The sequence below is a fragment of the Geotrypetes seraphini genome, chromosome 13 (genome assembly GCF_902459505.1).
Source record: "Geotrypetes seraphini chromosome 13, aGeoSer1.1, whole genome shotgun sequence".
Taxonomy (NCBI): Eukaryota; Metazoa; Chordata; class Amphibia; order Gymnophiona; family Dermophiidae; genus Geotrypetes; species Geotrypetes seraphini.
The window spans coordinates 21,040,777-21,065,955 of NC_047096.1; the positions used below are offsets into that span (position 1 = coordinate 21,040,777).

The window sequence follows — 25,179 nt, forward strand, 5'->3', positions numbered from 1 at the left end:
TACTTGATTGGCAGGGATGGAGAGGACCCATATTGGTTGAAGGTGCCTACCAGAGGTATTGAGGGACCCAGACCATACCAAGAAATCATTCCCCAGACCATAACGTTGTCGCCACCAGCTTGTATATGTCCAACAATGGTTGCTGGGTGTTTGTTCTAAGTGGTTTCACACCTGACATGCCAAGTCCATCCATTTGATGGAGCTCAAAACATGACTCATTGGAGAAGGCAACCCTCTGCCAGTCGGTGCAATCCGATGCCGATACTCCTGTGTAAATTGCAGCCATTTTTTGTGATGAACCCTCGTGCGCATGGGTGCAGTAACTAGCTGTCTGCTCTGGAGCCCTATTCACAGCAGGGTTTGCTGCAGACATTTTGGACACATCCATAAGCCTCCTGGTTCATTTGGATGGTGAGTTGCTCCATGGTAGAATGCCGATCGGCCTGCACCAACCTGCGCAGTCGAAGTTCACCTCTCACATCGATGGCTCTTGCTGCCCAACCGTTACCATGTCAGGTCCTTGAAAAGGTTCTGTTCTTCCACTCATGATACACTTTAACCACAGCATCCTGTGAACAACTTACTGATATCCCACCTTATATATCCACAAAGTCTGCACACGACATGTGCATTCGTTCATTGGCTGTATATCCCTGACGTCAGAGGTAGACTGTGGTCATAATAATGTAACTTGACCTTGTAGGAATCAGTCAAATGATGTATGTTTGAGGAGTTGTTCTTTGGTTGGGGGTGAGAGAAAAATGGGTTTTACTACACTTTACAATGTCCAGTGATTATCTTGCATGCCAGTCATTCTCTCTCCAGTGTCACATATTGAAAATGGAGGCACTGAGTTGAAATGACTGCTCTTACTCCTTTCTGTTTTCTTTTGAAGGTGGTGCGTTTGTGTCAAAACCCAAAGTTGGCACTAAAGAATAGTCCTCCCTATATCCTAGACCTGCTGCCAGATACATATCAGCATCTGCGCACTATTATGTCCCGCTATGAAGTCAAGATGGAGACATTGGGAGAGAATGAATATTTCCGAGTGTTCATGGAGAACTTGCTGAAGAAAACCAAGCAAACCATCAGCCTGTTCAAGGATGGAAAAGAACGAATGTATGAGGAGAACTCTCAGCCCAGGTAGTCTTTGAAGTTCAAGCCTGTGATAGGCATTGGGCCTAGCACATGTCTGTCTAACTCAGCCTGTCCTAAGATGGAGGCCCAGTATTGTTAACCAGTTGGAGACTAGAACTTGGAGAAAATGAGTTGATAGGATTGCAAGTGAGACACTGATGATTGCATAGTCCTTGTGTCGGGGCTCATGAGCTGTGGGCTGCTCTGCATGGAGTCACAAAGTAGGGACAGACAGGCATTTGTAGGTTCTTTGAAAAGAGAAGTTGAGCAGAATTAATGTTCAGAGGAAGAAGAATGTGAGAAACATGGGGGAAGAGATCAGCTGGGATACAAATAGACATAGGCCTAGGTTCTCCAAAATTTGCATTAAAAACCAGTGGGCCGCTGTCTCAGCTGTTACAGAAGCGATGAAAAAAACTGCTCATTCAGAGAGTAACAAAGATTTGCTAAATTTATCACCATAGGAGGGACCTTAAACAACCTGGGCCAACCGGAGCCTTAGGCCCCTCCCCGGTGCATCTGGGTAGGGGCTTGAGGCTCCTATGGGAGTGGCCTTAAACAACCTGGGCCAATCAGAGCCTCAGGCCCCTACCCAGTACATCCCAGGATGCACCGGGGAGGGGAAGGCCCGTCATTTTGAAGAGGTGGATCTGCTGGCCAGAGGGAGTAGGCATCATACCGGCCAGCCATCTAAGTAAGGTAAGGTGGAGAGGGTGTGGGTCGTTGGAGGCACGGAGGGGGGGAGGGGGGAGCGTGGCGTGGCATCAGGTGACAGTGGGCATCTCTCCTGCTGAGAGGATGTTGGTGGTGTGTTGCTTGGCAGCAGGAGAGAGTAGGCATCTCTCCTGCTGATGAGGGAGTATTGGGGGGGAGGTGTTGCTTGGTGGCAGGAGAGAGTGGGCATTTCTCCCGCTGTCAAGAGGGTATTGGGGGATGGGTTGCTTGGTAACTGGAGGGAACCTGCAACTTTGGCTTTTAACCGCGCATAATACGTGCCTTTTCTCCCAAAAAAACTACTATAATTCATAAGACATGGCTATAATACACATGCTCAAGAAGCGTACTCTTTACCACTCTCCCCTAAAAAAAAAAGAGACTATAATGTGAATCATATAATTTTTATTTTGTTTCATTAACCACAGTCAAAATACATGCCATGAGATGTACTTTTCACAGCGCTGGCACTGTACCGGCACCCTCGGATCAGTCGCTGATTTTTTGTCACCAAAAGCCGACACCGCGCTTAGAGAATGACTCGGCGATGCTGAAGAATCCACCGGAATGCACGTTTAAATATTGAAGAGCCCATTTTCATGGCAGTGTCAGAGACTTCTAGAAAGTTCACAAAAAACCGCTTTAAGCCATTTTGATAATCTGCCGCTAAAATGCACGCATATTAAACCGGCTGGAACCGGTTTAATGACCGCATTAAAGGCAACCGTAAGTATGAGAATCTGGCCCTCGGTTGTTTAGCATCTGAGGAAGGGGCTTAAATGGGGTCCAAAAAGCCCACCTGGTGGAGGGGGCTCAGCTGGGTATGCGAAACGCCAGATGGCTTTGGTGTTGGGGGAACAAGCGGGGCTGTTCTAAAACAGGGGAACAATTGGCTTGCCTGAGGGAGGAACTTCAGAACAGACTATTGTGACTTCTGTTTATTTTCTGGTCATACTTTGAAAGCCAAAAGGGAAGTGATGAAGCAGTTTTGCAGAAATATTTTTGAATTTGCCGTTTTGTTGTACACCTCTTGTTTCATAAATTGCCTGCCTTCTGCACTCTTGTTGTATTCCTGGTAATTCACTGCCTGCAATAAATGCCTGCACAGAGCTTTCTAATCCTTCCAGTTGTGTCTTAACAAAGTGTAGGGGGAGAAAGCGGAAGTAGGTCAAGCAGGGCAGTTTTGTTTGTGCTGGTTTTGCCTGTGTAAGGGCACTTCCTGTCAGTTTGCACAGGAACTCTTCTCAGCTGCACTCGTAAAAGCTTTAGCTTAGCTTCTGTAGGAAGCTTACTCATGCTGCAGAAAAGTTAAAGAAGGTTTAGAGGTCGTTGTAAGAGGCAAGCTGGACTAGTGCTGATAGCTGCACACTCTGGTGCCCTTTCGCAAATGAATTACTTGCCATTTTCTGAAGTGATTGACTGCATGGGGAGCACAGTGTGAAGAGCTGTTTAGGGCATGTGGGAGTGACGCCGTTAACCCCTGGACATGGGCAGGTGGACGGGAGGGTGGATTCCTCATTCCTTAGGCAGTTGCCCTGTGAGGTTGGTTAAACATTGGCCTTTGGCAATGCTGAAGCCAGCAGAATTTGGCATGCTCGAGTGATGAATAGAAAGGGACGAAAGAAAACCAAAATTCTGACCTCCGACAAAGATTTAAAGTTACTGAAGATTCAGGTTCAAATTCTGTGCCCATCATAGCCAGTGGAGCATGGCCATGCCATAGATAATAATAATAATAATTATTTTATTTTTATATACCACCAAAGCCATAGTAGTTAGAGGCAGTTTACAGCAAGAAGAGTTTGACAGCGGAAAAAAAAATAACAATGAAGTCTTTGGTTACATAAAGTCACAATGTAGGGATATCGAGTATTTGTGAATAGATGAGGTACAGATCGACACAGGAAGAGAAGAAGTGCAGCACTGCTGCCACTACTATAGTTGCCCCTGTTTAATAATTGGCACTGAGATTACATCCAAACATGCTCTTGTCCTCGCCACCAAGGGTTTCCTTCAGGCATGAGCCAAATCATCATCATAATAGACGCAGCAGAAACAGTTGAGGCGCTTACTGTATTTCATCTATCGGTGACCCTTTATCTTGTGATCTCAGTGGTCTAAGAAAGCCATGGCTGGCTTATGGAAACTTGTGCCAGCTGTACAGGGGTATATTTTAATTTGAATACATTAGCAAACCTGTATACAGGAGCTAAGGTGTCCTGAAGAGCTCCTTGGGGACTTTAACTTTCTAAAACTTCACTTATTTTCTTGTAATAAACTTGAACTTCCGTGGTCTTGGAGCTCTGGGTGCTGCTGCTGTTAGTATACAGCTCACGCTGCACTGTACTCGTATGAAACAGCCCTTCCTCTGTCACTCACTGCACTGGCTTGCAAAAAGGGCAATGCAGCGAAAGCTGGGTCTGCATTCTAATTAGGATAGCTTGATTAAGGCTGAAGCAGGGGAGTACCTTAGGCCAGGTCTGTGCCAATAAAGAGCTACTTCTGAGAGGAACTCGAGGACTGGGCCCTGCCGGGGAGGAACGAGCCAATACTGTGCTCAGGAGAGCACAGTACCTTCTGAGGCATTGGCCAGTCTGGCTGACTACGGTCCAGCTAGGACATGTATATCGATCTCCGCTGCACAGTCAAACGTGAGTTGGAATGTCACATTTCTGATTCATAAGAACATAAGAATTTGCCTCCACTGGGTCGTGCCCAGCAGTCCGCTCCCGCAGCGGCCCATCAGGTCCATGACCTGTAAGTGATATCCTTCCATCCCTTTTGTCCTTCCTTATCTATATCCTTCTAACTCAGCATGATTTTTTCATTGTTGGAGGAAGGAATGACACAGTGGTTAGAGCTACAGGCTCAGCACGCTGAGGTTGTGGGTTCAAGCACCGTACTGCTCCTTGTGACTCCTGCGCAAATCACTCAGTTCTCTATTGCCCCAGGTATGTTAGATTGATTGTGAGCCCACTGGGACAGATAGGGAAAATGCTTGAGTGCCTGAATGTACACCGCCTAGATAACCTCGATAGGCGGTATATAAATACCTAAATAAAATAAATAAATAAATAAATTGTTCATGCAGGAAAAAAAGAAAAGTAATGTCAACTCCCAAAACACCGTCCGTAAGTTCACAAGCTCCAGATTGAGCCAGCTATGAGCAAAAACATTTTGCTTGCCTGTGTCACTTCTGTATTTGGTGTGAGGACACTTTGCCAAGCCATGAAAATTGATTTGATACTAAATGACAGCTGCTGTATTATCAGAGGCTGCTACCATAAACCACTTGAATCTTAAGTTTATATTTCTTTGTTGGAATAGTGCTGCCAGAAATTTTAAGTTTTACCAGCCAAACAGTAAGAGACTGACAGAGTGCTCTAGATCAGTGTTCTTCAACCTTTTTACACCTATGGACCGGCGGAAATAAAATAATTATTTCGTGGACCGGCAAACTAATAAGACTGAAATTTTTAAAAGCCTCATCCCCGCGAGCTCGGTCCCATTAACCATCTGATCCCATCCACACAAGCCTCAAATAGTTATGATTTTATATTGAACATATTTTATTAAAGTATAAAAAGAAACAATATTCTGTACAATTGTCATTTTATAAATATAAATAATACAGGGCAAGGATCAACAAAACCCCCGTCTCTCCTCCCCTTCACATATATCCCCTCTACTATCAAGAAAACTGAATAAGCCAAATTATTACAGAATGCTACACAAATATCATGCTAACAGAATACCACAGTCACACATGGCAGGAATGGTGTTAGGGGAGTGGAACTAGGGCAACTGCCTCCTGGTCAGAGAGAGCCCTAAGCCAGCTGGAAGCTAAAGACGCACTGCCTGGGCTTTGCACTCCCCAGTTATGCCTAACATCAGCTCTAGCAGGATACATATTTTAAATCTGATATATTCTATTCACAAGATAGAAATAAAATTATTTTTTTCTACCTTTTGTCGTCTCTGGTTTCTGCTTTCATCTTCTTTTCACTCTCTTCCATCCAGCGTCTGCCCTCTGTCTCTTCAATCCAGCATCTGCCTCTTCCATCCACTGTCTGCCCTCTACCCCTCCCCCTTCCATATGGTATCTGCGTTCTTTCTATGCCCCTCTCTCCTACACCAGATCTAGCATCTTTCCTTATTTTTCATCTGATCCCCCTTCCCAGCATCAATCTCTTTCTACTTTGTCATTCCTCTGTCTCTCCCCTTTCCCTCATCTGATCTCTCCATTCCATCCTGACTCCTTCCCCTCCTCTAATCTCCCTGCCAGCTGTTTCCTTCAAATGTTCCTTCTCCCTTTCTTCCTCCCCTTATCCAACAGTAATTCTCATCCCTTCCCTTTCTCCCCTGTCAGCAGTAGCCCCTTCCCCTCCCTTGTCCAGGAGTACCCCTTCTCCCTTTCCTCCTTCTCCTCTTATCCAAAAGTAATTCTCATCCCTTCCCCTTCTCCCCTGTCAGCAGTAGCCCCTTCCCCTCCCTTGTCCAGGAGTACCCCTTATCCCTTTCTTCCTCCCCTTATCCAACAGTAATTCTCATCCCTTCCCTTTCTCCCCTGTCAGCAGTAGCCCCTTCCCCTCCCTTGTCCAGGAGTACCCCTTCTCCCTTTCCTCCTTCTCCTCTTATCCAAAAGTAATTCTCATCCCTTCCCCTTCTCCCCTGTCAGCAGTAGCCCCTTCCCCTCCCTTGTCCAGGAGTACCCCTTCTCCCTTTCTTCCTCCCCTTATCCAACAGTAATTCTCATCCCTTCCCTTTCTCCCCTGTCAGCAGTAGCCCCTTCCCCTCCCTTGTCCAGGAGTACCCCTTCTCCCTTTCCTCCTTCTCCTCTTATCCAAAAGTAATTCTCATCCCTTCCCCTTCTCCCCTGTCAGCAGTAGCCCCTTCCCCTCCCTTGTCCAGGAGTACCCCTTCTCCCTTTCCTCCTCCTCTTATCCAACAGTAATTCTCATCCCTTCCCCTTTTCCCCTGTCAGCAGTAGCCCCTTCCCTCCCTTGTCCAGGAGTACCCCTTCTCCCTTTCCTCCTCCCCTTATCCAACAGTAATTCTCATCCCTTCCCTTTCCCTTCTCCCCTGCCAGCAGTAGCCCCTTCCCCTCCCTTGTCCAGGAGCACCTCTACTCCCTTCCCTCCTTCCCTCTCCAGCAAATGTTTCCTCTATGTAGGCTAGCGGCAGCTCTGTGTACTTTTAACTTCGGCACACAGCTGCCCCTAAGCTGTATTTTAGCCGCAGTTTCATGAGGCAGCCTCGGGGCCTTTGGTAGGCCGGCCCACATCGCATCATCGAAACAGGACGGCTTACCAAAGGCCCCGAGGCTGCCTCATGAAACTGCGGCTAAAATACTGCTTAGGGGCAGCTGTGTGCCGAAGTTAAAAGCACACAAAGCTGCCCCTGCTTGTCTGGGGGTGCGGAGACATGCGGCAGAAGTAGGAGGAGGAAGGCAGGAGTGTCGGCATAGCGACGGCAACAGGAAGTTGCACGTCAGCTGACGCCGGCACTTTTTGCTGTGGCTGGGGACCCGAATCCTTCGCGGACCGGCAACATTTTTTAGCGGACCGACACCGGTCCGCGGACCAACGGTTGAAGAACTGTGCTCTAGATATCTTCAGTGGTGGTATACTGTGGCAACAGGACACCTGAAGCCATTCAAGAACCTCCCATTACAACATAAGGAAAGAGAATGGGACTTGTATACCACTATTTTGTGGTTACACATTCAAAACAACTTGCCCAGGGTCACAAGGAACTGAGGCAACAGCTCCACCACTAGGCCACTCCTCACCTCACATAATGCCAGATCTGTAACTTCCTCTGAGAAGATGTAGCAAGTGTGATATTGAGATCTTGCTGCTGAGATTAGCATGGGTGTTAGAGTGGCTGAGCAGCATTCTGCAAGGGTAGAGGTGAAATAGACCTTAGACATAAATCAGGGATGCAGTCCTCAAGTACTTCAAACGGATCAAGCTTTCAGAGTATTCCTGATGCATATGCATGATATAGATTTGCATACAGATCCGTCTCATGCATATTCCTTAGGGTTATTCTGAAAACTGGCTTGTTTACGGCACTTGAGGCCTGAACTCCTGCATTTTTGCCCTAAATCATCACTGCATTTCAGAAGTTCAAATGGGAATGTTCTACCACATCTGAGAGCTGCAACTTATGGATAGGTAAACACCTTTTTGATCTGTCCACTGCTCAAGGATGGTCCCTGTGAATGATGCAATATTTTACTGAGGCCCTCTCCTAAGTGCTGGAAAGTAATATGAATTGAATGGATAGATGCAAGAAGGACTCAGTGCCAATATTTGTTGGACTCAACTGGGGTATGAAATAATCTTACTGAGGTACTTTGAAATTTACCTTGGCCATAGGAGAGAGCCACTTCAATTGAGGCACCACAAAACCAGAGGAGAGGGGAAGTGTTTTTCTTGAGGCATTTTAGCTGGAGGAAAGAGCTGCATCCACTGAAGCCTATCATGGTTCTCAGCCATTTTCCTGCAGGAGTTGGTGGGAGTGGAAGATTGCTGACCTGCTTCTCTTACAAATGTCTCCTACACTGAGCTGCTGTGGGTGTCTCTGATTTCTGATTGTTTTTATGATTATTGTAGCCTAGATGTAGTTTCAAGAGGTTGCAGAGTTAGTATCCGAGATGTTTCTTTTGTATTGCAGTGGCAGGTCCGAAAATGAAGAAATGATGGGAAGAAATAGAAGCTATAGCAAGAAGGGGTTTGAAAGGGTGGTGGTAATGTCTTCCTCCCCCCACCCCCTACCTCACCCTCAATTTATAGATAGACAAATATGTGCACAGAGAAGCCTTGTATATAGGAGTTCTTGAAAAGTAGCTCCTCCTTTGTAGTTTTCCACATTTCCTTCAGGTTACTTCTTATAACCCTTCTGCTACTGAATATGTCTTCTTGGGATTAAATTGTAATAATTGATCAGGGATCATTTTGTGAAGGTCTTCAAAGGGTGAACTGTGATCTGTAGAGATGCGTTACACCAGTGTCTCTCAAACTTTATTAGCTCCAGGGCCCTAAACGGAGCAAATGTTTTTTTGCTGCACATTATAATTGAAATTATAAAATTGCAAAACCAACAAAAAATTAAAATTGAGAGTTATTTATTTAAAGCTCTTTAAGCTAATAATTGTAACAACGGTGAAACTAAAGTAGATAGAATAGAACTGCTAATCAGTGCGATGAATGAGCTTGTTTTTGAGTACAAATTAAAACATGACTCAATAGTCAACAAGCAAACATGCATTTCATCATCCACAATCTGCAGTCGTTCTCTTTTTTCATTTTAATTTCTGTCAGAGCTGAAAATCCAAGTTCACAAAGATAAGAAGACCCAAACGGTAACAAAGCCTTGATTGCTTTGTTGCTCAAGTTAGGATTACTACTGCATAAAAAATAAAATTACTACTGCATAAAAAATAAAAAAAAAACCTACTGCATAAAAAATAAAATTACTAGACAAATGATGGGTTGTATCCGAAGAAGCTTTATCAGCCGGAAGCCCGAAGTTATAATGCCGTTGTACAGATCCATGGTGAGGCCTCATCTGGAATATTGTGTACAATTCTGGAGGCCACATTACCAAAAAGATGTGCTGAGAGTAGAGTCGGTTCAAAGAATGGCCACCAGGATGGTCTCGGGACTCAAAGACCTCCCGTATGAGGAAAGGCTGAATAAATTGCAGCTATACTCACTCGAAGAACGTAGAGAGAGAGGAGACATGATAGAGATGTTTAAATATATCACCGGCCGTATTGAGGTGGAGGATGAGATCTTTTTTTTTTTTAAAGGTCCCTTGGCCACAAGAGGACATCCGCTGAAAATTAGGGGTGGGAAATTTCATGGCGACACCAGGAAGTTCTTCACCGAAAGGGTGGTCGATCGTTGGAATGAACTTCCACTTCAGGTGATTCAGGCCAGCAGCGTGCCGGATTTTAAAAGGAAATGGGATACACATGTGGGATCTCTAGGGGGGTAAAAATGTAGATGGGATACACATGTGGTATATCTAGGGGGGTAAATTCAAGAGGGTGGGGTTTTTAGAGTGGGCAGACTTGATGGGCTATGGCCCTTTTCTGCCGTCATCTTCTATGTTTCTATCAATCGCGCCAAAGAATGATGCTTGTCTGGATGGTTGTATCCTTATGCCATAACATTGACAGACTCTTGCATATGCGAGATACGCGTCATTTATTCTAGTATGAAGGGAGTTTTTAAAAATAAAGTAAAATTCTGGAGTCTCTTTTGACACACCTGAAATCTCTTCGGGGCACACTGAGAGACACTGAATAATACAGTAACACTTAAATCAAAGCAAGGCTGAAGAATTCCAGTGACCCGGAGATACCATGTTAAGGGAGGTTTCTGGTGTTGTCCTTGTGCTTACCTCAATGTCATTGAGAGGTGAAGACAGAGATATTATGGGAGGTGTACTCTGGGATGTCAGAGGCATTCCTCATCCTCTAAGCTGCGTCTAAAATATCAGATAATCACCAAGAGTTAAAGTGAATTCTGTCCACTTCCTGTGTACTAGTGGTGTTGAAAGATGTCTATTTTTATAGCTGATTGCTGTGTGCAGCAGACACTGGAGCTTCCTGAAGTTAAACTTAAGTGGCAGCTCCTGCTTTGCCTGGGTGGCTTTTTTTGTTTGGGGGGGGGGGGGGGTTGGGGAGGGTGAGGGAAAGCAAGTGCATTAAAAAAAACAAAAAAAAAACACTGAATGCAGCTAGATTTTAGAGCCACAGAACTCCTATGAAATAATCCCAAGCATCTGCTTGTGTGCAAACTGTATTTCACATTCTTGTTGGTGTAGCTGTAACTATGCCAAATAGCCCATTGGTTTAAAGAACAGTGCTGATATGGCTGGTTGCAATGATGGATAATTACAGCCTTTCCTTTTTGCCCCGTAGGTTCAGGAGGTGATCAGAAATACCGTTTCTAGAACAATCCTTTCTGTTTCCTCTGATTTTCTTTCTTATGTACTTTAGTTTTTAATTAGTTCTTCCTTCTCCTATGTTTTCTGCTATGTGCTCTAGTCTTAATTATATGTGAACCGAGTCCAGCTCCACTGGGAGATGACCCGGTATATAAACCAAAGATTAGATTATGGGTCTAGAGATGTGTACACAGTGAAGCCTCCCTGCATGTTAAGAAAGCGGAGGGCTCTTCTAAAGAAAACCTAAGTTGATCTCAGCCGAGCTGAGGGGAGGGCAGCGCAGCTGTAAATTAACAGTGCTTCGTATGTCCTGCTGCATGTTAGCAGAACTCCCTCTCTCCTTGGGGGTAAGCGCTCAAGAAAAGATCTGGATGTCATCGTGGACAATACACTGAAACCTTCTACCCAAATGTGCGGCGGCGGCCAAGAAAGCAAACAAGATGTTAGGAAGTATTAGAAAAGGGATGGTAAACAAAACTAATGGTTGTAATGCCTCTGTTATCACTCAATGGTCCAATCTTACCTTGAGTATTGCGCTCAATTCTGGTCTCATCTCAAGTTTCAAGTTTATTATTGATTTGATATACTGACTATCATAAAGTGTTAACGATTTACATATCTCAAAAAAGATATAGCGGTGCTACAAAAGGTTCAAAGAATAGCGACCAAGATGATAAAGGGGATGGAACTTCTTTCGTATGAGGAAAAACTAAAGAAATTAGGGCTCTTCAGCTTGGAAAAGAGACAGCTGAGGAAAGAGATGATCGAAGTCTACAGAATTCTGAGAGGTGTAGAACGGTTACAAGTGAATCGATTTTTTTTTTTTTTTTTTTTTACTGCATCAAGATTTACAAAGGCATGGGGACACTCGAAGTTACAGAGTAATACTTTTAAAACCAATAGGAGGAATGTTTTTTTTTCCCTCAGAATAGTTATGCTCTGGAATCAGTTGCAAGAGGATGTGGTGAGAGCGGTTAATGCAGCTGGTTTAAAAAAGGTTTGGGCAACTTCCTGGAGGAAAAGTCCATAAACTGTTGTTGAGACAGACATGGGAGAAGCCACTGCTTGCCCTGGATCGGTGGCGTGGAATGCTGCTACTATTTGGGTATTTTGCCAAGTACTTGTGACTTGGATTGGCCTCCATGAAGACGGGATACTGGGCTAGATGGACTATAGGTCTATTCTTATGTTCTCTAAGCAACGTGTACTCTCACTGGTTGTGTAGGAGGAGTTGTAGCCTTCAGAATACTAGTGATGCCTCAAGGAGACCATCTACTCTTATATAATCTTTCACCTGAGACTAGTATAAAATACATATCTGGTTTTGTTGATGTATTAGTTACTGAAACGAACGGGGTCTGTTTCTGGGTCCCGAAACCACCTTGCACACACTCTGTCGCCCTTTCAGATATCTGGAGGCAGTCCCTTTAGGCAGGAAGAATACTCAGACTTGTCCTAAAGAGAGTGCCTGTGTATTATTAGTCTTACATCCAGTTTTATACCTTTGTACATGGGTCAGTGGTATTAGCAGATGATGTGAGTACAAACCATATTTGGAAAAGGGTACATAAACTACAAAAAAGTAACCAACACAAGAAAGGGGGGGGGTGGGTGAGCTTCATTGTCTAAAATCTAAAGGTGCTGTCTTAGCAACAGTGTCTTATCTAAAGCTTCCCTTATCTTTCTCAACCAGAACATAGCTGTGGGGGGTCGAACCTCCATTGTCCCAAGTAGCTAGCTTCATAACAAGATTAAATGACCTTGTCTCAGAACATATCAGCAGAATCAAAACCAACTATGTCTATGTTTGTGTTTCCCAGCACAAACAGAGTTAGAAAACTTATAAGATATATGTGTGTCCCTTCAGTTACATGTTTTGATTCGTGACCTGGCAGCATGCTTCTGGTGCCTGGACTGTGTGTAAGCCTCCTGGTGGAGGAGATTAGTTTGCAGCATCAAGGAGAGAATGGTTTTCTGGGGCCAGAATGGAAAATTAATGAAAAACCTGGTGGTGTCGGCCCAGATTTTAGGACCCAGAGTAAAAAAAAAAATTATCTTTTTGTATATTTATTAAATTATTAAACTTGGCTATATCCATGTTATAATATAACATATGGAAACAAATACAGTTATTCTCTAAAAATATTAAAATAACCATGGTGGTTATTTTAGAAGCTTTATTCTCATTTTGGATGTCTGAACACTGGCATTTAGACATCCCTATTGCATGGCTGTCCAAATCCCAATTTTATAAAGCTAGGTCAAAAAGTACAGAACATCCATATGGCAAGTAGACAAAATCTGGGTGCATGTTTGGGTAATCTAATCTAATAATTGTGTGTCGCGCACACCTAAACAGGCTCTAGGCGACTTGAGGAAAGGGAGGGGAGAGGGATAGGGTGGAAAGGGGACAGGAATCATAAACTTTGATGAATTAAGTAAAGGTCAAGTGCTTATGAAGATCTTGGAGGAATTAATTGTTGAAGAGTGAAGTTTTCAGTTTCTTTCGGAATAGGGTATGGTTGGTTTCTGTTCTTATAGTCTCTGTGAGATCATTCCAGATTTTAACTCCGAGGAAGGTGAACATGGACTGGAAGATTCTTTTGTACTTGAGATTGATCCTGTGGAGAATTCTGCGTGAGGTGGACCATGCATCAGTTAAGAGTTCGATGAGTGGGACGGCTGAGTTGCCGTAGATAATGTGGTGCATGATATACTGGCTGCTTTGAATTTTATAAGAGCTATGATGGGTAGCTAGTGGAATAGGACTGGGGAGGGGACAAAATATGGAAGCTCGGCTCCGATTTTCAGAAGGGAAAGACATCCTTGTTCAAAAGGTGGATGTCCATATTTAGACCTCATACTTAGCCCGGTTCAGGTTACAGAGAGATGCTCCAATTAAGCAGTTCTTCACTGGAGATAGCAAGGGAAGTCCTGGTAGGTTTGTTGTTTTTTTCTATTATTGATGTTGTTAAGGCAAAACAAACAATCCAATTAAAAATAAAACAAAAAGTTATTAAAACAATACAATATAGTCAACCAAGACAGCATTTGAAACCAAACTTATGAATACCTCCTCTCAAATTTAGTCATGTTAGGTAGGTGTATTCTGTGGGACACACAATTTAAACAAGGCACACAATTTGAAAACAGAAATTTAAAGGCCTGAAGTGGGATTTAATCCAATGTTGAGAAACCTACAGTAGAGAATACTTTCTCCTGGTCAAACAATTATTTAAGGACAGGAGAGTCTTTATCACTGCTAATCCCTGGTGGAAGAACAGTATGAAATGATCTGCCAAAAGGTACTTTTACTGAAATAATAATGTTGCCAATTTTTACTACATAATTTTACTCAAGTTACATCTAATGCTTGCTAGTAAAAGTGGAAGCAAGATGTAAATGATGATTACATAGTAAATCAAATGAAACAGCAAAGCTGGGAACAGGATTTTGAAAATGCAAACCTCATCATGTAAATAGTGGATCATCTCATCTTAAATTTTACTATGAGAACAGTTGAGTAGTTGGTGTATGGCTGCAGACCAGTAACCAATTCAACAACAGAACAGTGATGGGTTGGATTACTTTTAAAGCAGAGATGAAGATGAAACTTTTAACAATTCTTGGATGTCTCATACTAAAACAGACTGCTGGTCATCCCATGGAAAATTTTACTTTGGGGTGACTGTCCATTGGATTGATAGTCTTTAGAGAAGAAGTCTGTCTGTCTGACCTTAAGCCGGAAAGATTCCCCCACATTTGATATTCTTGATGATATTCAAACAGAGTTTGCCATCGGGCAAAATATTATTAGAACCAGGGCTGTGGAGTCGGTAGATAAATGTTCCGACTCCGACTCCTCAGTTTTTTGTACTTCAGACTCCGACTCCAGGTACCCGAAATTTCCTCCGACTCCACAGCACTGGTTAATTTTCAGATCGTTAAAATGGAATGTCAAGTTGAGAGAAATGAGCATTTTCGACACCACCTTCTTTTTGCTTTTAATCAAGGTTCTAAGGCCGCAGAAGCTGCTCGCAACATTTGTGCTGTGTATATAGTGGGTGCTATAGCTGAAAGAATCGCTCGTGATTGGTAGGCCAAGTTCAAAAATGGAGTCGGTAGATAAATGTTCCGACTCCGATTCCTCAGTTTTTTGTACTTTTGACTCCGACTCCAGGTACCCGAAATTTCCTCCGACTCCTCGACTCCGACTCCACAGCCCTGATTAGAACAACACACAATGATTCCAGTTTTGTGAAAACCTTTGTAAATGTGATGATGATAATGAAGATGAAGATGCAAGTGATGAATTAGATAGCACTATTTCTAATGCAGATGATAATGACATAAATAAAGTATTTGCTATACAAAAATCAAGTGTTTCAGAGATTTCCCTCAATCAAAAGCTTCAGACCCATCAGAAGACATCAGTAATATATGCAACCTGGTCTGATTTGAAGGAATTTTTTTTTTATCAGACTGAACAATCCACTTCCTGCTAGTACTTTTTTAAAAAAGTTGTACTGGATTAATGATTCACAAGCTTACTTACATGAGCGCATCATTTTTCAAAAATGTAATTTTACCAAAAGCAAAGTGGATTAAACAGTAAAGTTGGGATAAAAACATTAACAATAGTTGCATAGTTTGTTAAGGCTTTTTAAAGCTGATAGCTTTCTGATGATGTTGAAACTGTATGATTAACTTGATAACGAGTTTATGGTACTGTTTTTCTACTTTGTATGCAAATTGTAATCTGCTTAGGTTGTTAAGTGGAATAGAAAATCTTAAAATAAATAAAATAAATCTATCTATTGTAGTTATGGTACTTTTACTTTTTACTCAAAAAGTATTGTGCAATAACATTTTGCTTTCATTTAAGTAATTTTTTAAAATGTGTTTTTCATTGTACTTTTACTCAGGGCTGTGGAGTCGGTAGATAAATGTTCCAACTCCGACTCCTACTCCTCAGTTTTTTGTACTTCAGACTCCGACTCCGACTCCAGGTACCCGAAATTTCTTCCGACTCCACAGCACTGGTTAATTTTCAGATCGTTAAAATGGAATGTCAAGTTGAGAGAAATGAGCATTTTCGACACCACCTTCTTTTTGCTTTTAATCAAGGTTCTAAGACCGCAAAAGCTGCTCGCAACATTTGTGCTGTGTATATAGTGAGTGCTATAGCTGAAAGAATCGCTCGTGATTGGTATGCCAAGTTCAAAAATGGAGTTGGTAGATAAATGTTCAGACTCAGACTCCTCAGTTTTTTGTACTTCCGACTCCGACTCCAGGCCCGAAATTTCCTCTGACTCCGACTCCAACTCCACAGCCCTGCTTTTACTTAACTATTTTACTTAACTATAACTATTTTGACCTAGTACATTGATCAACACTGACTGGAAAACATTGAATGGAAGACTTCAACAAATTGTAACCCCCTTTCATAAATCTTTTGTAATCCGCCTTGAACCGCAAGGTAATGGCGGAATAGAAATCTCTAATGTAATGTAATATATGGCATTTCCAAGAAAGAATAGTTCTAACATATGCCTTCAGGCATTAGTAACTTGCGAGACTACTTGGAAAAGACCTAATAAAAGCATAAAAAGCAGATTGTAACCAATGTCCATCAGTTGATATTGAATCCAAGCGAAAAATCTTGCTACAGAAGGCCAGGAGGACAATATAAAAGGCGATAACCAGTTGCCAGCTGAAAGAACCAAATGTTCACGGTTGAAATTGATTTACAACATTACTATTTATTATTTCTATAGCGCTACCAGATGCACGCAACACTGTACATTAAACATGCAAGAGATGGTCCCTGTTTGAAAGAGCTTACAGTCTAATCATGACAGATACAGTAGACAATGGTGAATAAGCTGCTCATGTAGGGAAATACAAAGAGATGAAGGGGTAGAGGACTACAGAGGGAAAGATAAACAAATATGATGCTTTACCACTTGGTAGGGTTAGGACCTAAACACAGCTTCGAAAAAGTGGGTTTTCAGCCTAGATTTGAATACTGCCCGAGACGGAGCCTGACGTACCGAGTCAGGTAGGTTGTTCCCGGGACAGCAAGGGACAGAGTCGGGAGTTGGTAGTAGAGGAGGTACAGACAAGAGAGACTTGCCCGACAAACGGAGTTCCCGGGGTAGCGTATAGGGAGAGATAAGAGAGATATTGAGGAGCAGCAGAGTAAATACACTTGTAGGTCAGTATGAGGAGTTTGAACTGTACGCGGAAACAAGATAGGGAGCCAGTGAAGTGGCTTGAGAGGGGTAACGAGCATAATGACACTGGCAGAATATGAGGTGTGCGGCAAAATTCTTAACAGATTGAAGGGGATGATCCGATTCTTTCAGTGATGGTTCCTGTCTAAATATGATTCATTTTTAATGTTTAAGTTATTCATATACCGCCTATCAATGGAGGTTGTCTAAGCAGTTTATGTTCAGGTACTCAAACATTTTTCCCTATCTGTCCTGGTGGGCTTACAATCTATCTAGTGCAGGGGTAGGCAATTCCGGTCCTCAAGAGCCACAAACAGGTCAGGTTTTCAGGATATCCACTATGAACATGTATGAGATGGATTTGCATGCACTGCCTCCTTGAGATGCAAATCCATCTCATGCATATTTATTGTAGATTTCCTGAAAACCTGACCTGCCTGTGGCTCTCGAGGACCGGAATTGCCTACCCCTGATCTAGTATATCTGGGGCAATGGAAGATTAAGTAACTTACCCAGGGTCGCAAGGAACAGTGCAGGGCTTAAACGCACAACCTCGGTGCTGAGGCTGTACCTGTAACCACAAATTCTGTAACCACTAGGCCACTTCTATTATCCCCCTGTTTCTCTAGCATTTATTGATTACATGGTGTTGAGACAAAGTTGTAAGATGGAGGACATTGCGTCAAATGAGCTAATCGTAACTTGGTAATAACATGATATGTCCAACTTAAGAACATAAGAACTGCCATCTCCGGATCAGACCTTCGGTCCATCAAGTCCGGCGATCTGCACACGCGGAGGCCCTGCCAGGTGTACACCTGGCGTAATTTATAGTCCACCATATCTTTATATGCCTCTCTTAAGGAGATATGCATCTAGTTTGCTCTTGAAGCCTAGGACGGTCGATTCCGCAATAATCTCCTCTGGGAGAGCATTCCAGGTGTCAACCACTCTCTGAGTGAAGCAGAACTTCCTGACATTAGTCCTGAACCTGTCCCCCCTTAGCTTCATTACATGTCCTCTAGTCCGTGTCAAATTGGACAATGTAAATAATCTTCTCTGCTCTATTTTGTCGATTCCTTTCAGTATTTTGAAGGTCTCGATCATATCCCCACACAGTCTCCTTTTCTCAAGGGAGAACAATCCTAGTGTTATAAGTCTGTCCTCGTATTCCAGTTTTTCCATACCCTTCACCAGTTTTGTTGCTCGTCTCTGCACCCTCTCCAGCAGTTTTATATCCTTCTTTAGGTAGGGAGACCAATGTTGGACGCAGTATTCCAAGTGTGGTCTGACCATTGCCCTATAAAGCGGCATTATAACTTTCTCCGATCTACTCGAGATTCCTTTCTTTATCATGCCCAACATTCTATTTGACTTCTTTGCCGCTGCCGCGCATTGTGCCGACGGCTTCAGGGTCCTATCTATCAGTACACCCAGGTCCTTTTCTTGTTCACTCTTCCCCAGAGTTGCACCTGACATTGTATACTCGTATTCCTTATTTTTATTGCCTAAATGCATTACCTTGCATTTCTCCACATTGAACTTCATCTGCCATTTCTCCGCCCATGTTTCTAACCGACACAAGTCGCTCTGGAGTTTCTCTCTATCCTCCTGCGATCTGATCGCCCGGCATAGTTTTGTATCGTCTGCAAACTTGATGATCTCACTGGATGTTCCTTCCTCCAGGTCATTGATATAAATATTAAAAAAACTTCCTAGCTGCAATAAGATCATATGTTAGCTCAATTTAGTTTCTAACTAATCTCATGTTAATCAATGTCTTTGACAGAATTTGAACCAGTTGAGTCAGTTTTAAGCATGGTAATATACTGTAAACTTGGAATTAAAATGAGGAACAACAGATGGAGGAAGTGATCCATAATATCTGCTACCTATTATTAGAGGAATCTTAAATTCCATAGTTCCAGACCACGCAAGCATAAAAATGGAACAGCTATAAATAAATAGTTTCTCTGGATGCATTAGTGTTATCTCAGGAAACAGACCAGACAAAATCCAGAATGTCCACTTCCCAGCGCTCTCAAACTCTGCATGAAGGAGTTGCTTCAGGAGCTCTTTTGTAGTGTTCCTTCGCTGGTGTGTGCTCCCTCTGTTGCATGACATCCCTGGCACAGTAATCAGCTCTTCACCTGGTACAGCAGATGACATCACTTGCATTCCACGTCACACCAGCAGGTCTCTGGCAATCAATGAGCTCTCAGTTCCAGCATAATACCAAGATGTTACAGATGACACATGGTGCACTGCAGGATCCCTGGGGAACAGGAGCCTTTTTTTTTTTTTTTTTTGCCCCTTGACTGGGTTTTTCTGTAGGTTTTGCTATGTAGATTTTTTTATTTTCTAATTTGCACAGTCACTAGATGACAAGGTGGTACCCAGGATTTTCCCAGCCCAGTGTGGGTTCCACATACAAATTTTCTTAGGTTGTAGGAGCCGGACATATGAACAATTGGAACATTTTTATTTCTTCAGCTTCTGGCCACCACTCACACACTTGAGCCTCAGTATTTGGCCATTGCCCGTACAGGCAGCTGCCTCAACACCTTTCTCCTATCTCCTTCTCTAATCCTCTGCAGGATGTCAGGAACTTGTCTTCCCACCACTGCTCTGCCTGTTCTTGGGGGGGGGGGGGAGGAGGGGAGGGCTAAATCACTCCACACTCCTTGCTGTTAGAAATGAGTGGACTCTGAACGGTATGAATTCTCTACTTCCTGATTCAGGACATCAAAATATGTTGAAGGGGAAATTCTTTAAAGATAGGTTCTGATAACTTTTAAAAGATCTTTAGAAATCTATTCAATGAAGAGATAAATTTGATACGAAGATATACCTAGTGTGAATTATGTTGAACACTTTGCCATTCAGTTATGGGCTAATGACATTATGCTAAAAGGTCTGACTTTTAAGTATTTCAACCTTGGTATGTTGAAGTCCATTCAGTCATTATAAAACTTAAATTAATTTAATTTTAGTTCTGTCTGTCCTTGGCCACCACACAAAAGTTGAAATCAGAGGGCAAACGTATGACTATGTGACTCCTTTATTGGTGCAGCTTAATTGGTTGCCGATGGAAAGATATTCCTCTAAAAATTTGACCTTTCCCCTAGGGGTGCCATTCTCGGTTTGTACTCAGTATATTGTGGGTCATCTCTTGTGCTTTCCTACAGACAGTTTATAGAGAGTTCATCTGTTTTATCAATCTGTAAAGATTTCTCTGGACCTTTGTTTTTGGATAAAGTGGGCTACAAGTGCCAAAGAAAAGACTGCTGAATGTGCAGTACTGGTGGGCAGTGGAACCAAAACCAGCCAGGTTTGGACTAGGGGTCTGATGCTAAAAGCAACTAGCAGCAACATTTTGGTTTGGACTCCCTTTGTGAGAACCCGATGCTGCCACTAGGTCTGGTTTTAGTCATCATAGCAACCTGGCACTTGGGGTTTGTTGATCCTTGTTGTAAATCTCCGTTTCTCACCATGAGATCTCCGACTTGCCTTGTTTCTGGAGAATGGAAAATATAGAAACATGATGGCTGATAAAGGCCAAATGGCCCATCCAGTCTGCCCATCTGCCGCAGTAACCATTATCTCTTCTTCTCTCTAAGAGATCCCAGGTGCCTATCCCACGCTTTCTTGATTATAGGAACCAGCATTTTGATTTGGAGGAGAGAATGCTTCAGTGCTACCCCTGGCTCTGAAATCTATAGGTATCATCAATTTGGTCTTATCTCTTGCTGTTGAAATCTATTTTTAAAACCATAAAAATGACATGCAACTTTCTTACTTCACAATATTCCAGTTACCACCCTCCTCTAAGTGAAAGTTGCTCCCTCAAATGTAGGCCATGCAAGCTGCAGGGTGCTGTCTTATTTTCCTTCCTAGCCCAGGACTGTTGCTAGTCTTCCCTGCTGCTCATGACAAGCAGCAACTTGCCATAGCTCCTTACTAGTAAAGAGTGTACTAGAATTCTGCTTTTAATCTTGGGGTGGCGGGTGGGGTCAGGCTTACCACATCTCTCTAGTAGCCATATTGTTGCTCATTACAAGTAGACTATGTCTGTTCTCCTTTTTGGCCCTTTGTCCTGCTGGATAAATAATCGCATGTAGCTGAAAAGACAGTGAGTGGATCTTACCCCTAGCCCCCCTGCAAGTTTATGGGCAGCTGTCAACTAAACATTTTCAAACTGCACTTTCAGCAGCTGCACTGCTAAAGTAGCATCTGTTGAGATGGTATCCTGGAAAGGGCTATTTGCAATTGTTAGTTTCAGAGTGTGCCTCTTACGCTGGCTATAAATTTGGTATTGTGTGTAACTCAAGTCAGGAGGCCAGGTGAAAACACCAACTGCAGAGCCATGATGAGCTCTGAGTCTCCTTGCACAGCACTCAGATATACAAGATGGCTGTCTTCCCCTATTTTCTATGTGTGCATTATGAGAATTAAGGCAGCATTCACAAATACACTGCCTGTCCTGCTGGATGATGCTGTCCTCTCCCCACCCCCAATCCATATGAACTAGCCATGAGTGTTTGATTTATAATCTTATGGCCTCTCTCCGTGTTACAAATTGTAAGGTAAGGATAGTGCAACTTTAGAACTTGGTGCAGCCTTTTTTTATTTTTTTGCTTTTTGGAGACTTACAAAAGCAGCAACTTATAGCCATTTTATCCTAGAAGTGTAAAAATAGAGGATTAAAAGGGGTCATATAATGTCAGCCTGAAGAGCAAATGTGTTTTGCGAAGTTCCCAATCTCCTGGCTCTAAAGATCAATTCCTTAACATGTTCTGTTATCTCAGCAGATGCTAACTGCAATCTCTCTAAACAGATGGCAACTATGGCTTAGGGGGACAAAAATGGCTCCAGAATCGACTAGTATGACAAAACCGAGCAAATTGAGCAGAGCACACGGCTGCACAAGGTGGTGCGGGGACCTTGTCAAGCAGCAATGTGTCATCCCGCATTCGCGCGCTTTGCGCTCTCTGCAAGTGGAGTTGGCCCCTAAACTTGCCCTTGAAACAATCTTGAGATTGAAGCCGGCAATGCTATTATTAACGGCAAGTCAAATTTAGAGTGCATTTGCAGAAAGTGGTGGGCTGTGTGAAATAAGCCAACGAAAATCCTTGGCCAAAGATGAGGTGGCAGATGCGAATAAATCTTATATCCAGAAAATACTGGCGGAACTGGAAGTTAATAATCTTGAAAACCACTCACAGGACCAGTTTAAGGCTGAATGGAGTGGAAAGTTGAGAAAGTACAGTAGTAGAAGAGGCATTTGATGGACAGATGCACTCTTGATGGGCTTAATCATAGAAAGCTGACATTGTGGCAGACCAAGACAAGTGGCCTTGCACAATCCTGCTGAGGTGCTTAATTTCTGACTCGGAGCTTCTTTATCAAGTCTATAAGGCTAAAAATTCATTTTCATTAATGCTCAAACTTAGCACTTATAAAGATTTTAACCTAGATATTGATTAGTAAAGACAGAGGTTTTTCATCCATAAAGTGCCACAAAATTCTGAGCCCACTAGGAGTATATTAGTCTCCACAGGAAGAGAAGTGGAGAAGTTTCTACTCTTACATTTTCTTGAGGATCTGTTTTTCTTTGTGCGACCCTCATTGAGAGAGAGTGGATCGGAGAACCCTTCTTCATCAATTTGATCTCATAAGATACAGATTGGTTCATTGTTGGCTTGATATACTGCTTGGTTCACAATATAAAATAGTTAATGGGCAAAGTGACTGCAGGGACCTTTTGAGAGTTAACTTGAACAAAATGGCTGTGGGAGCTAATATAAGGTTTACTTCTCTGAATGTGCAAGGGTCACAAACTCTTGCCAAGAGGGAAAAAAAGCCTTTAAGGCAGTGGTTCCCTTCCCAGACCTGTCCTTTGTGCTCCCCAGCCAGTCAGGTTTTCAGGATCTCCACAATGAATATTCATGAGCGAGAGTGGCATGTAAATTTCTCTCATGAATATTCATTGTGGAGATCCTGAAAACCTGGCTGGGGAACAAGTGCCTTAAAGATTTAAAAAGCACACAGTTGTACACGCTTAACCAGTAACCAATCCTAACTACTAAATTCTACATGAGTAGAAAGAATGTACTTCCTCTCTGGATGCTCCATCAGTGCCAAGGTGGTGATGAGACAACAGTTGAAAGCTAAAGATTAGAAACTTGGAAGAACAAAGATAGAGCACTGAGGCTGAAGTTGGATGTTGGGGGGGAGGGGGAAAGATTGTGGCACGTGTGATTACTTTGTTTAGTATTTGGCACATTAAGTTAAGGGGTCAATATTCAGCATGGCAGGAGATGTATTGCTCAATTAATATCAGCTCTGACCAGATAGTGCTGGATGGACCTGGAAGTTATGTGGGTGCCAGTTTCTGCATATTTAACCAGGTTGATAGGATTGCATAAAATGCAGATCCATTTTTTGCTCGGTTAGGTATGTGGGTATGATCTGTTACCCGTATAACTTTAGATTCACCAAAGACCTGGATGCTTGATGTTAGCTTAATATTGACCTACAAGTGTTTATCAGGTGTCTAGTTTGTTGAAGGGAGGTGAGGCTTATTGATTAAGAAATCACATGGTTTCTAGCACCGAAGACATTTTTTTTGTCTTCAATTTCATTTCAAGGCGTCAGTCTATTGTTAGGACAATGCATAATTATAGCTCATTTAGAAAGGCAGTTAAAATTATTTCAAAAATATTTACCTTTAACTAATTTTAGACATTATATTGTATTTTTAATTTAGAATGACTGACTACTACAAGTATATTGTATTATCTTGATAATGTCCAGCTGCGATCTGCATGGAACTTATTATTGGATGTTTGCGGAATATAAGAAGTTTTGTAATGGTTTGCAGAAAGGAATAATTAAACTCTCTTTAATAAGATTGGGATTTCAACATGGGCATGTTCTGAGACCCTGATAGATGGAAGAAAATAGGATGTCAGTAGAGAATGACATAGGGACCAATTTTTCCCCATCCCCACGGGAAGTTATTTTCCCATCCCGTCGAGTTCTTTTCTTGTTCCTGCCCCATTTCTGCAAGCTCTGTTCTCATCTGCACAAGCCTCAAACACATTAAAATCATAAATAGCAACATTCTAGAGCTCAGATTGTGATGTCTTAATGCCTCATTCCATCAATGCCTAAGCTCTGTCCTCAGCTGCACAAGCCTCAAACACTTTAAATCATAAGTGTTTGAGGCTTGAGCGGTTAAGGCAGAGCTTACATGAATGGGGCAAGGACAGTGACAGCGACAAATCTCGCAGGGATGGGGAAATTGAGTTCCTATAGGGACAGGAACAAATCTTTTCCCATGTCCTTCTCTAGGTGTCAGTAGGCAATGCAGATAGCTTATTCAAAGAGCCTGCTTTGAGCTTTGGGTTGATGGATATTTGGAGGATTAAACACTTGGGGGAGGGACTTTACTTAGTTGTTCTCTACCCACAACTCCTTAGCATAGTAGATAATGGCAGATAAAGAGCTATATGGTACATCCAGTCTACTACTACTACTATTACTACTAGTCATACGCAACGCTATACATCAAAACACAGAAGAGACAGACCCTGCTCAAAGCTTCCGATTTAGTCAAGACAGACCAAATAGAGAAGAAGATGCATACACTGTGCTCAGGTGGGAGAATTACTAGGGAATGAGAAGACAGGTATTGGTGCTTTGGAGCTTGGACTTGAAAGCATCGTCAAAGAAGTGGGCTTTGAGTCTGGATTTGAATACCGCCAGAGGCGGAGCCTGGTGTATTGAGTCAGGCAGTTTGTTCCAGGCATATGGTGCAAGGTAGAAGGGATGAAGTCTGGAGTTGGCTGTAGAGAAGGGTACAGATATGAGAGACTTATCTGATAAGCAGAATGCCTGAGGGGGGAGTGTGGGGAGAGATGAGAGAGACTGAGGAGCTGCAGAGTGAATACTCTTGTAGGTCAGTAAGAGGAGTTTGAACTGTTTGCGGAAACAGGGAGCCAGTGAAGTGACTTGAGGAGAGGGGTAATGTGGGCATAGCGACAGCCTGCCCAACAAGATAAATTCATAAGATATGATGTGATACTACAAATGCATACTGATTTGTCCTTGTTATTTTCTGGGC

At 42.8% G+C, this 25,179-nt stretch overlaps 1 protein-coding gene across 1 annotated transcript in view; it reads left to right on the forward strand.

Annotated features, from left to right (window-relative positions):
• The window catches only part of CBL (Cbl proto-oncogene), a 78,442-nt gene that overhangs the window by 22,768 nt on the left and 30,495 nt on the right, over nucleotides 1-25,179 (forward strand). The window contains exon 2 of the mRNA XM_033917734.1: nucleotides 896-1,143. Coding sequence (XP_033773625.1) covers nucleotides 896-1,143 — 248 coding nt within the window. The remainder of the gene's footprint in view (nucleotides 1-895; nucleotides 1,144-25,179) is intronic.